We start from the raw sequence: 14,056 nt of genomic DNA on the forward strand, positions 1-14,056 counted from the left end.
CCCCCTTGCACCCTCCTGAAGTGCTTTCGTCAAAGATGTGCTCTCAGTATAGTTTTTGATTTGTTACTGTCAACAGGCCTTTAACTTCCATATGGAAGAGCAGGACAATCATGACACTATCCAACTTACTGCTGATCTCTCCAATCTGGGACTGCACCAACTGGTCAAGGGCACCACTCATCAGGCGGGACATACCTTAGACGGTCTGTTCACTAATGACCCAGACATCTCTGTACTGGACACCATTCCTGTCACATGGTCAGACCATAGGGCTATCATACTTCAGCTTCACACCCGGACCGCAAATCCTTCATTATCCAGGCCACGAACCAGGGCGGGGACTCGTGCCTGGAAAAACGCGGACATCCCTCAGATGTTAGACTCCCTGGCCTCCTCCTGCCCTCAAGGAGGAAACACCCCTGTACTATCAGCCTCAGACTTCCAGGATTGGATTCGAGGTGCCGCCGATCTAGTGGCCCCGGAGAAACACACGAGACCCAATAGGGCATCTCCGTCGGCCGCCTGGTACACTGAAGATCTTAGACTTCACCGCCAACACTGCAGGAACCTAGAAAGGCGTTGGAGGAAAGGCTATTGCCCCACAGCCAAACAATCTTATAAAGATGCCCTCAGAACATATAAAATGGCGATCATCGCCCGAAAAACTGTTTTTTTCTCGGCACCAATAGAGAACTCTGCAAACTCTGCTAGAGAGCTGTTCTCTGTTGTTACGACTTTGTCCACTCCCTCCACTGGATCCGGGGTCGAACCTTCACAGATCTTCTGTAATCAACTGTCTACTTTCTTCACCACAAAGGTGGCAGATATATATGCATCGTTTGAAGGGGAAATCAGAACTAAACATAGAGTCTGTACAGGAGAAGATATAATCTCTGATCACAATTATGATCATTTTTCGTGTTTCACACCCGCCACACAGGATAACATTATCAGACTTGTTTCCTCCAAGTCGGGTTCACCTCTGGACCCCTGTCCTCCTTCCTTGATGGCAAAACTCACAGAAGTGATCTCGCGTCCACTCATGGAAATTTGCAACACTGCATTCCAGACAGGTCAATACCCCAGCTTGTGGAAGAAGGCTGTCATAAAACCTCTTTTAAAAAAACCTTCCCTAGACCCTACAGCTGTAGCCAGTTACAGGCCCATTGCATGTCAGCCCTTTCCTGCCAAAGTATGCAAATTCCTGATGAACAGACAACTCTCAGAGTTCATCGAGGCTCACCAACTTCTCGACGAAACGCAGTTTGGGTTCAGGAAAGGGCATGGAACCGAGACCGCCTTGATAAAGGCCTCTGACGAGATCAGGGCGATCATGGACCAGGGAGGGGCGGCTGTCCTGATCCTTCTGGATCTATCGGCAGCCTTTGACACGGTCGACCACAACATTCTGGTCGACTGTGTCACTGCCCTGGGGATAAACGGGTTAGCCAGGGATCTTATTTCATCTTTCCTGGAAAACCGTACCCAGACAGTGAGGCTGGGAGATTTTTACTCTTCTATCTCTGCACTCCCCTGTGGAGTCCCACAGGGCTCCTCGCTAAGTCCCTTGCTATTTAACATCTACGTAGCGGACTTAGCGAGGGTAATCAAGGCCCATGGGGTACGACTCACATCTTACGCAGACGATACCCAGCTGGTTCTGGCTATCCACAGAGATGGCCCTACTGTGGCAACTAATTTCCAAAGAACCGTGCTTGAGGTCCGCTCCTGGATGGCCTCGAATTGTCTGAGGCTCAACTCTGACAAGACCGAGATCATGACCTTCGGCAGGCTTTCCCCTGAATGGTCCTCCATCTGGTGACCTGAAAAGCTGGGCCCCCCACCTGTCCCAGTGGAAAAGGCCAGAAACCTGGGAGTGATTTTTGACAGCAAACTGGCCTTTGACCTCCATACTAATAAGGTTGTCTCCTCATCCTTCTTTTTTTTGAAAAAAATTAAGAAACTACTGCCTTACCTCCCTACCTCAGCCGGGAAAACTCTGGTTTCCACCTTAGTTTTCTCAAAAATTGACTATGGGAACGCTCTCTTTCTACATACTCAGAAGCGTGTCCTAATGAAGTTGCAGTCTGTCCAGAACGCGGCTGCAAGGATCCTCCTAAATATCCCCCGCCGCAAGCCCACCACCCCGGCCATTCGCCACCTTCACTGGCTGAGAGTCGAGAGCCGCATTAAATTTAAGGCCCTCTGCATTGCCTATAAAGCAGTGCATGGCATAGGACCCAGGTTCCTCACCGAAGCTTTTCAGCCCTACACTCCCAAGAGGCAATTAAGATCGGCAAACACCAGCCTCCTCCCTGTACCGCGTACTAGAACTGTCACATGGGGAGACGGGCGATTTCTGGTGGCCACTCTGGAATCTCTCTTGCCACTGGCCATTAAGACCGCCCCTAACCTGATGAGCTTCCGCAGGCTCTTAAAAACTTGGTTGTTTAACCAGTAAGACGATGGTTGATTCCAGTGGCTCTACAGCGCCGAGACACCCCAGGGTATTTGTTGCGCTATAAAAATCTCGAAAATAAATAAATAAATTGTCATAACAAGCGCAGGTTATTGCGGTTGTGATTTAAACAGAAAACATGGTCTAGGAAATTTGATCCTAAAACTCCCCATAAAACCCAGGAGTGTTGAAGTCTGTGCTAGGCCTTCAACATAATTAGAAGACTCTTTTTCTAGTTTTGCGTTTTGGTCACTGAATAATCACCTCCTTGTTTGATGAAGGGAGAGAGAATTGACTACAGGCATCCACCTAATAGCAAGTTTTGTAATTGCTTGTTACCAAACGCCTACTTTATTTCACTCAGGGTGACTAACTGTGGCATTATGAGAAAGTTTTGATGGATGATTATTTCAGTATGCGAACATTACGCTAGTGAACGTTTGGGATGCGGATGGCATGGGAGGAAGACCCTCTAGGTTGGGCATGAGAAACTAATTGAACGTATTTTCATAAACCTCATCCTGCTTTGCTGCCCTCAGATGGAACTATACTGAGCACTTGGCAGCCATTGAGATGTTAATGGGAGCCACCTAATTTCCCTCTGGCTAAAGAAATGCCATATTGTAGAGGTGAGTTAGCTGGATGAGCAGAAGACCAATTATCTGAGAAGTTGTACAGGATTCGCTGAGTTCTTATTCATTGCCCTTAACTAGCAGTATTTGCTTGGATCCCTTTGAGTAATGTTCGTTTGTGCTTGGTTCTTCTGTGAATCCTCTGCATAACTCTGATCCTTTGTATCCTCTTCTTTGTGCTTCAGTAATATTTATTTTGCAGAATAGCACGGTCAGGCACTCCTGGACTACAGGCGGGCTACTGATTAAAACAAAGTGCTTAATCGGTCTCTGTGGGGAATGAGGATCGAGGTACTCTGTGAATGTGTAGGTTCCCTTTTCTGAACATTGATGAATGGACACCAAAAAGTCTTGGTCCCGTGTTTTTTATTTTTTATTTGTTTATAATTTTTTTTTACTTCAAACTTTGATTCAAATGTATCTGTTTTGAATAAGCATTTTGTCCTTCAAAACGAAATCCAAGTAATATAGCCTTGTAGCCCGCTGTAGCAGGCTATACCGGCTATTAAAGGCCTGCTCCAGCGTTAACAAGGGAAAGGGACCTGAATAGCCGATATAGCCCAGCTCCGAAGGGCAGTAAGGCTATTGGAACATTCTGCCACTAGAGGGCAGAATGTTCTAACAAATAAAATAAAGGCTTCAGGTAGTGCGAGGGGATTGAAATCCTCCCTGAAGCTTTTACTCACAGCCACAGCTGTGAACAAAAACATTGGAATGTTGGAGCTCCGGGCTTATACCATCCATTAAATGCCTGGACCTACTCCATTGTTTTCAATGGAGCTCCCAACATTCCAATGTTCTAATCTAGCCTTGTAGCTATACCGGCTATTAAAGGCCCACTGCAGTGTTCGGCGAGGGCCTTAAACAAGGCAGCGGGATTTTAGTAGCCGGTATTGCCCGGTTATGAAGGGCTAGAAGGCTATTAGAACACTCTAGGGCAGAATGTTCTAACAAACTAAACAAAGGTTTTAGGGAGCGCGAGGGGATTGAAATCCCCTCAGGCTCCCTGAAGCCTTTGTTTACAGCTACAAAGAAGCATTGGAATGTTGGAGCTCCGGGCTTTTACCAGCCATTATAAGCCCAGAGCTACTCCATTGTTTTCAATGGAGCTTCCAATGTTCTAATTTGTTGTAATTAAACAAGGGGTGGTGATGGACCGAGTCTCTGAATGAAGCAGAATACTCTCACCCAGTCAAGAGATCAGGGCTAGATCCATCACCGTTTTTTAGCTCACTGCACCATCCCAGCTCAGAACCTGGCTATATGCAAATTAGTCTGTCCCTGTCCCAGTGCATGATGGGAACAGGGCAAACCAAACTACCAAGCCAATTCTTTCACTGGGAAGGAAACCAGCTCACTGCACCATCAGGATTCAAGCAAGCCGGGCCGACGACGGCTGAAATGCCAGAAACCGGTCCCCGGAAGCTTGTCTCCTTTCCGGTGAAAAATTGGCTTGGTAGTTTGGTCTGCCCTGTTCCCATGATGCACTGGGCCAGGGACAGACTCATTTGCATATAGCCAAGTTCTGAGCTGGGATGGTGCAGTGAGCTAAATAACGGTGATGGATCAAGCCCTGATCTTTGGACTGGATAAGAGTGGTCTGCTTAATTCAGACACTCTGTTCATCACCACCCCCTTTTTTGAATCCTAATTTGTTGTAAAGCACCTCATTCCAATATATTAATCGAAATCTCATGACAGACAAAACTTTAAAATACTTTGAATTTCTGCAAAAAAAGTAAGACCAAACATATACAAAGGTCCTTCTCCTCAGAGCAGTGTATGCGATTCTAGCATTAAAAAAAACTGTAATCCTGATATTGCTAGGAAGCGTATTATTTTACGTGCAGTAGTTTGACCATACAAAACAAATTTGTAATTTACACCCTTTCAAGGACAATTACTCGATAGTTATTTTGTCACACCAAGTATTAGACCTCATTCCCAAGCACAAGCGTTGGCATAATTTCATAAGGACATGAACTGAACGGTCGGCTCTCAATCTTCTAGAAATCAAGCATAACCATCCTTATTTATATTTTTTTGGGATCCTTTAATGCATTGTTCATTGCATTAATAAGAACTTTATACCCAAAGGAATCTAATCTTTTCCCATCCGACATGTTCAGAATGCGCTTAATCGGCACTGGCAGGGGACAGAATTAACTTGAAGGTTTTGTGCACTGTTCTCCAAGTTTACTTGAGCAGGAGCTATGAATATTTTTGGATACTGGCAAGCGACACCACTGATCCTCACAGGGCCTGATGTTCTACAGGTCCTCAGATCTTCCAAAGAGCCTTAAAACCTCAAACATGGAGTGAAGACCCTTGCAGTCCACTGGTCAAAAAAGTCCAAACCCAAGTTATAAATTAAACTAGGTGCACATCAGGAAGAGATTCCGAACAGACCTATTCCGCATCACCTGTAACAGAACTTAGGAGTTGCAAATAAAAAAGAGAGTACTGGATTGGAGCCTTCTATTGACTGACTGGACTCTTAAACTTCCTACGACGCCCGATATTCATTGCTCGGTTCTAAACTAGTGCCCTTATGTAGCTGCAAGGTTACACATAGCTCTTTACAACATTTCAAAATAAAAACTTAACCCAGAAAATGATTAATGCAAACCTTCTAAATAAATTAAATACAGACAAATTATCTAGCAGTTAAAACCACTAATAAAAACACTGTATTCATATCTAGAACATGTCTTTACCTTCTACTGATGAGTGACTTAGTTCTTGTGCACATGCTTTTTAAATACCTATTATTCCATATGTTGCCGTTTCAATATGATAGCCATCCCGATCTCATTTTTATAATCCATTTATGCTATTAAATTAATACGAGTGTGTGTTTAGTGGTTTGGCTATGAACTTGTTGATATGATAAAATATTTAGGAAGCACCAGAGTACGTGCCAGCATTGATGGCAGAGTATCCAGTCGCTCCATTGCTATGCTATGAGTTAAATGTTCAGAGGCTATCCCCACCCACTTTCCTCACATGCCAAGACTACCTCGTTCCTTCCCTCAAACCTCATAGAACTCGTTAGGACTCATTTTAGTCCATTCAAGTGACTACTATTCTTTACACCAAAAATTGTGCTTTTTAAAGCCCTCAGCTTATTAATAATTCTCACCAAATATGCCCTAGAATTTGATAACTGTTGCACGTCTTTGCAGTTTCTCCATTCGAAATTTTTTGTTACTTAGTGCAGTCCATTGTAAATGTTTTTTGAAGATTGCCTCATGTTTTGAATGGTTTCTTAACTTGTTGTTGTTTTCTCTACAGATGCAGCAACTGTTTTATGAAAATTATGAACAGAACAAAAAGGGCTACATCCGAGACCTTCATAACAGCAAAATCCATCGAGCTATAACTTTGCATCCAAATAAGAACCCCCCATATCAATATAGGCTTCATAGCTACATGCTAAGTCAAAAAATTGCAGACTTGCGCCATCGTACAATTCAACTTCACAGAGAAATAGTACTGATGAGCAGATATAGTAATGCAGAAGTGCACAAGGATGACCTTCAGTTAGGGGTTCCGCCATCTTTTATGAGATTTCAGCCACACCAGCGGGAGGAAGTCCTTGAATGGGAGTTTCTCACTGGAAAATACCTTTATTCTGCTGCTGATGGACAACCTCCAAGAAGAGGGATGGATTCCTCTCAGCACGAAGCACTTGATGATATTGTAATGCAGGTTATGGAAATGATCAATGCAAATGCTAAGACTAGGGGTCGCATTATTGATTTCAAGGAAATACAGTATGGCTACCGTCGGGTAAACCCCATGTATGGAGCAGAGTATGTTCTTGACTTGCTACTACTCTACAAAAAGCACAAGGGAAAAAAAATGACTGTTCCTGTTCGGAGACATGCCTACTTGCAGCAGACCTTCAGCAAGATCCAGTTTCTTGAGCACACAGAAATCGATGCCATAGATTTGGCCAGCAAAATTAACCGAGATTCAGGTTCCCTGTCATTCCTCTCCAGTTCTCTAAAGATGTTTGTACCATTTCAGCTTACTTCATCAAATGTTGAGCACAGAGAGCCAAAAGAAAGGAAGGTGAATATCCTGGTTCCACTCTCTGGAAGATTTGACATGTTTGCACGGTTCATGGCCAATTTTGAGAAGACCTGCCTCATTCCAAATCAGAATGTTAAATTAGTAATTTTACTTTTCAACTCTGACTCTAATCCTGACAAGACTAAACAAGTTGAATTAATGAGAGATTATCGTGTTAAGTATCCAAAGGCTGATATGCAGATTTTGCCAGTTTCTGGGGAGTTTTCACGAGCTTTGGCACTTGAAGTTGGGTCATCTCAGTTTAAAAATGACTCTTTGCTTTTCTTTTGTGATGTTGACCTGGTGTTTTCAACGGAGTTCCTTCAGCGATGCAGAGCAAATGCGGTTTTTGGTGAACAGATCTATTTCCCAATCATCTTCAGTCAATATGATCCAAAAATTGTTTATGCTGGAAAAGTTCCTAGTGATAATCATTACGCTTTCACCCAGAAAACAGGATTGTGGAGGAACTATGGTTTTGGCATAACCTGTGTTTATAAGGGAGATTTGGTTCGTGCAGGGGGATTTGACGTCTCTATCCAAGGCTGGGGGCTAGAGGATGTGGATCTTTTCAACAAGGTTGTGCAAGCTGGCTTAAAGACCTTTAGGAGTCAAGAAGTAGGTGTGGTCCATGTTCACCATCCTGTTTTTTGTGATCCCAATCTTGATCCAAAACAATATAAAATGTGCTTAGGGTCCAAAGCTTCCACTTATGGATCTACTCAACAGTTGGCTGAAATATGGTTGGAAAAAAATGATCCCAGCTTTACCAAAAACATGAATACCAATGACTCTGCAAGGACAGCCTAATGAATTTATTCAACATAGCTGATAATGGAACGAGAAGTTCTGAGCTTTACCAAAAGCAATAGAAAAATATGACTCTGTGAGGACAAAACATAATATAAATGACTCTGTGAGGACAGTAATACCCTGTAATATCGCTGGAAACTTTTTTTATCTAATTTATTTTTTAAATGTTTTTTATGAAAAAGTTCATTTTTCAAATACCATCTGAAGATATATTTTAGAAACCTATTTTTTACAGACTTGGGTGCATGACGTGTATAGAGATGGTTCCATTCTGGTATTGGACCTTCTAGGACCTATGTTTCAAGGTGGGATTATGCCGATCTCCATTTATTTAAATGTGTTTAGGTACATCTTTAAACGTTTTTCAGGTTTGTGATTGTTGCGTAGGCACAATGTTCTCTGTTTAAAAATTGAAAATCCACAGATTTATAGAGTCCTATTCTTGACCCCACCCGCACACAGAAGTCCATAAACACATTCCCACACACTTGTCCGATCTTTTTCTGTCCTTTTGCTTAGGTTGAAGTTTGCAGTGGCAGTGTTTTACAGTGACCGGAAAGGTTGGAGGCGAACTGCCTAAATTTGCTTGAAGAAGACCGTGCGCCATATTTTTTTGGGGCATAGCTTTGGCCATGATGGTTTAGGTGCGGTTCTTTGCCATGTTATCTTGGAGCTCAACAGCAACTTTTTTCTTCCTCGGATGAACAGCTACTTCTCCTTCCCCAGAGACTGATGCGCTCTGTATCCTGCCCTACATCATTCATCTCCTGAACAACATCCACACTCCTGTTAGCTTTTTTGAGCCTCCAAAACACCTACCTCCACATAAGATAAACTATCATCTCCTGGGAGCTTAAAGGAGCATATTACTGCATTAACACTGCAAATCTCAAACCAATTGTGTTTTGTACTTGCCCCAACAACCCCCCTACACCACCATTGTTTGGTATGTGGAAGGATTAGACAACATGAACAACCACAGTGAAAGTGGGTGGAGGTGCACCTGTTGTACTTTCCTGCACACAACATAACAAAAAAACCTAAACCCATGCACTGCCATCGACCTCTACCAATTGTTGAGTAGCACATGCATTAGCTGCAGGGCCCTCAACCTTGTATATCACTGTTTTGGCACCTCCAGCATCCAGAAAGTGTCTTCCAGGTGTAAAGGAATACTGCCTGTTTTTTTCCTTACAGTTGCAAACCTACAGCAATTTAAACTGTGGTGTCATAAGTTAATATCGGCGGTTTTGTTAAACGGCTATTGTATTTTTCATCTGCCAAACATTACTACCAATCAGGAACGAACTTCCAGAGTAGGGAGTACATCAAGATTGTATCCAAAGCCCTATGTTGTAACACTCGGCCACATAAAATGTATATTGCCTGTTGCTCCATGACTAATTTCTTGGACCCTTTGTAAGTTGCTTTAGTAGATGCAAGAGTCATTGTTTTGAATAACTCTGGATGAATTTGGCTAGTGTTCCTCTTTTAAAAGTGAATATCACCAAATGTATGACCATTAGTTTACAGATGACACGTTATCTTCAGTGGTTGCCACCTTCTACCATGGATTGTCAGTCTTTGCTACATTGAGTGCTGGTATTCATAAATACTTCTCCCTCCAGTTCAAAGGAATCTCCAGTAAATGTTCTTTTCACTTTAACTGCTCCAATGCAGGTGTACTGTAAACTGTTAGTATGTACTAGTAATGATGAGTTTGCCGCTAAACAAGGAGGCTTTCGATTGGGGTTTGATCTTTGTAACCCTTGCTGGAGTGCCACCACCACAAGTCGTGTGAAACTGGTTGTTTAAACTTTTTTCTGTAGAGACAGTCTTGAACTACTTTTTGGTTTTTATCTGGGATGCCCTGCTGTGGCAGTTTATCCACCCCCAGGTTTTTAAAATATTTTAATTCTAAACATCACTCTCTGGAAAACCTAACCGTTACTTTAAAATGTCAAACTGGTATATGAAAATCCAACTGGGAATCTGTTAAATTCATTACAATTGCTTTCAAAAGCACATATTTCTCCAAAGTAATCAAAATATGTAGGAAAAATCACATTTTATCCCTTCTCAAAATGTACTTTTTACAGTGCATCTGTGATTATTATTCTTGCAGCATTTGCCAAGTATATATTTCTGCAAGTTTTAAGCCACTTAATAAATTCATTATACACCAGTACAATGAACCCATTTGTTTTGAAAACCGTAGTGCTGCATGAGTCTCTGCATGCATTGATGCCGGCTTTTCATTTTCAGTGTAAGAAAGACCCTTCTGGAGTTATGCTACACCAATATTTCACTGATTCAACTTTGAGACCTTAACATGGCAATGCAAGTTGCATTTTCTGTCCCTTTTTAAATTAAAACCATAGTAAGCGTGGCCATTTTAAGATACTACAAAGAGATGTCCATTCCAATATTCTTTTGAAGCTCAGTTGTCCTCATGTAACACAGTACTTTTGATGTGATGTTTTGCTTTGTTAGGCACCAACACTAAAAATCTACTTTAAAAAAAAAAAAACTTCCATCTGATCTCTGGATGCTACCTTATTGAATGGTGTTTTTTTTCCTGAAATTAAGTTGACTCTAAAGTGGTGTTACTTATCTTAAAATAAATTTGAGACAGTAATTTAGATTACTCAAATATGTATACTGGAAGCCCTACGCTTTGCTAAGCGTTTCGTACCCTGTAGTCTACAGTCAGTAGCATTGACCTTTTAAAAAGATAATTTTCAACCTCCACAAAATCGCCAAAAGTGGGGAAAAAAAACTGAAAGGTCAAGTGGTAGTGAATTGTTCCTTCAATTGTTTGAGACTGTGTGTATTTCTTTGTGAGATACTCTATTGATTCCCCGTACAGATATTCAGTGGTTTTTTTTTTTTTTTTTTTTTTTTTTTTTTTTTACCAAAGTGCCAATTCAAGTTTTTTTTGCAATTTGTTTTGGTATTACACTCCAATTGTTTTAATTCCACAAAAAGGACAAATCCTCATGCCTCTGTAGTGTATATACAGTGTTTATTATATTCTTTTTCAACACTACTACACAAATCCTTTATTTTTGACTGAACAAATCCCTTGTACAGGGGCATGTGTAAGCCACATCCCCACCCTCACACACAAGCACACAAAGTATTTTTTATAATATTTACAAGACGAAGAAGGTATTTTTGGGGTAGTTTTCTTGTTCGTTTTTTTTTTTTTTTTTTTTTTACTGCAACCCAGAAGCCTTAATTGTAATGTGAGTAATGTATAATATGTTAGTTATTCTAGCCTATATATGGCATACAAATTGTCAAAACATTTTTTATGATTGTTCATTTCCTGATAATAATGTCACTGTACGTTTTAGTGTTCGGTTTACATATTTTTGTTCTTGTTTGTGGCAGTGGGTGTTTTGGAGCACAAGGAACAAACCGGCATAATGCCTATTTAAATTATTGGTTTAATTTATAACACATGAAGTGCTGTGAAAAGTCCGTTGAAGAGTACCTTGTTTTCCTTGCACATTGAAAATGTAATTAAAATAATTCCAATCGAAAGAAAATGGCTGTTTGGTGTTTCCTCAAATTCTGGAATGGGTGCAGTAACTGAAAGTGACTTTCTGCAAGTGGTCAAATCCAACAAGTATAAAGAAAGTTGTGTGGCGAGTTTCAGTAATGAAGAAATTGATAAATCCTTTTTTCTTTGGTGTATAAGAAAATGTGATGGAGCTTGAGTACAAAGAGGGACGGGAACCAGGCTAGATTTTCAGGATAATTTCCATCCCTATGTTCGGTATTTCTGAATTTTACACTGCCTGTACATACTGTAATACACAACACCAGGGTCATTAAAGGGGCAAGGCTGTCAAATAGAAATTCAAAAATACATGAAGATTCGATTGAACAATGACTAGAGGAGTTCTGTGCTGGAGAACTCGACTGGTAATGCGCAATGATGTAGTGTAGCACATGTAGGAGAGCAGGGGCTCTGTAAATATGTGGTTTACGCTTCAGGAAGTGTATTTCAGCATACCTGAAAAACAAAATCCCGGCTGTTAACTGGGCCAAAGGTTCTGGATCTTTGACACCGGTAAGAAGTAATCAGAAGCTGCAAATGAACAATCAAATTTCTCACCACATTTAAATAATCCATTTAAGAGTTGACGATAATTTTATGTGAGACTGAATGGTTTTATTCAATCTTTTAATAAGTATTTCTTTCTTAAGCATCAGTTATTTATTTAATACAATACAGAACATATGGCACAAAGCACGTTCCATATAAAGCAGTGGGATCTTGGAGGTAAAGCATATGTTCTAGCAAAGGGAATAATAAATGAGTCTCAGCAAATAGCTCAATAAAGATCTTAGAAAAGTCTGCTCAAAGAACTTCAGAGTGCAGAGAGTTTGAATGGCTGTGTAGCTGCAGGAAAGAAGCCCCTGGGAAGTTGCCTCGTCTAGGAACACGCAGTATTATAACATTTCGAGATCTGTAACTAATACAATTGTTGCAGTACTACAGCCTTTTCAGCGTATAGGATCACAATGTCTTCTTGGGAAGGGTAAGCTTCTACCGTCTATGTTGTCTTGAAACAAAGACTTGCAGATTATTAAGGTTGTTCGCCCAACATTTCTGTCATCTTTGTAAAAGTCGTGGTTGTGTTCTCACCAGTCTTCCTCTATGCAAAACAGTTCACGGATAGGCGTGTGATTCTATACATTAAACAATCACTTTCCCAGATATTCCAATTTACAAATCTTGTCTATGAAGAAACATTTAAGTAAATTTTAACTATATTATTCCGCACACTATTGTATTCTATGTGACGTCTATTTATGGGAAAGTAAAACACTACCTTTCTCTTTTGGACTGTTAGTTTAGCACATTTATCATTGAACTTTTTACGTCTTCACATCACTAGAAATGTGGACCTAAGGTCGATAATAACGAAAAAGAAAAACATGCTTTTCTAACTACCCACGCCTTGCTATGGAAGCCTAGTGCTCCCATTTGACATTTTAAAATTTGGATTCTTGTTTTAGGCCTACACGTGAATTGCATTAATTTGTGTTTTATTGTTAACTAAAAATGCTCTATCAAGCGCCCCTCTTTGATGGTTTACGACCATCAAAACCTTCAAAGATTTATCTCCTAGTTCGCACTCGCTTGCCGGTGAATCTCTTCTTTTTGTTTTAAGTTTTCTCTCTCTCCTTCAGTGTTGTATTGTTTGTTAATGTTTTCACTAAATGCTTTATTTGCCTGTTTCTTTATCTATTTCTTCTCTTTTGCAGCAACATTTTAATAGCTGTGTATACTCCTAGTGAAGTCAGGAAACAAACCACTATTAATACAGGTACTAATATGGCTTTGAGGGTTCCTCCTCCTGCAGTTGCAATCTAATTGCCCATTGCAGAAACTCCCTGTGAGTAGCTTATTCTACTAGTGGCTCTATTGGTCCCAGGTCAAGTTTGATGTCTGAAATGTCCTTTGCGTTCTCTTTGATTTTCCTACTCATCTGGTATGAAGGTGCAACAATGTTCTGACTTTAAAATCTTACATTGTCAAGAGTTTGTGACTAATAAAACTCCAGATGTAATGGTTGCAAGCTTATATACTACTGTTGAAAGCTTTGACATTTTCTCCTTATTCAGAGACACTCCCATACCTGTTATAATAGCTCCTAATATAGCTCTCACCAATTGTATTACATCACTTATACTTCTAATGTGTCCTTGTTAAAACCTTTTATTTATGTGATACAATAGTCCTAAATAGCAAACACCGGCCCAGTCGGCTAGTAATTTGAAATAGGCATCTTGCCCACTGATCAAATCAACTCCTGGTATTGCTGGTTATTCACCTTGTAAAATCCACCATAGCCTTCTGATAACTCAAATGTATGTTCAGACACTTTTCCCTACATATATTTTTCTATTTAGAAATTTGCCATTAAAAATACGAATTGTTCTTTTTGTGTTTCTTGTTTCGTCTTAACCCCTTCTATGCAGACGATGGCCTGGAGCCATCGAGCGCAACAGTGCTGGTGTGCGCACGACTGCTCCTATCAGTCATGGCACACAGCAC

The 14,056-nt window shown here is 40.9% G+C and overlaps 1 protein-coding gene across 2 annotated transcripts in view; it reads left to right on the forward strand.

The window, feature by feature from the left end:
• The window catches only part of LOC147664086 (chondroitin sulfate synthase 1), a 51,154-nt gene extending 39,620 nt beyond the window's left edge, over window positions 1-11,534 (forward strand). For both annotated transcript variants that reach the window (XM_086949996.1, XM_086949997.1), the window contains exon 3: window positions 6,385-11,534. In XM_086949996.1, coding sequence (XP_086806122.1) covers window positions 6,385-7,977 — 1,593 coding nt within the window. In that variant the 3' untranslated portion in view covers window positions 7,978-11,534. The remainder of the gene's footprint in view (window positions 1-6,384) is intronic.
• The last annotated feature ends 2,522 nt before the right edge of the window (window positions 11,535-14,056 follow it).

Source organism: Lissotriton vulgaris, unplaced genomic scaffold, assembly GCF_964263255.1.
Source record: "Lissotriton vulgaris unplaced genomic scaffold, aLisVul1.2 SCAFFOLD_1098, whole genome shotgun sequence".
Lineage (NCBI taxonomy): Eukaryota > Metazoa > Chordata > Amphibia > Caudata > Salamandridae > Lissotriton > Lissotriton vulgaris.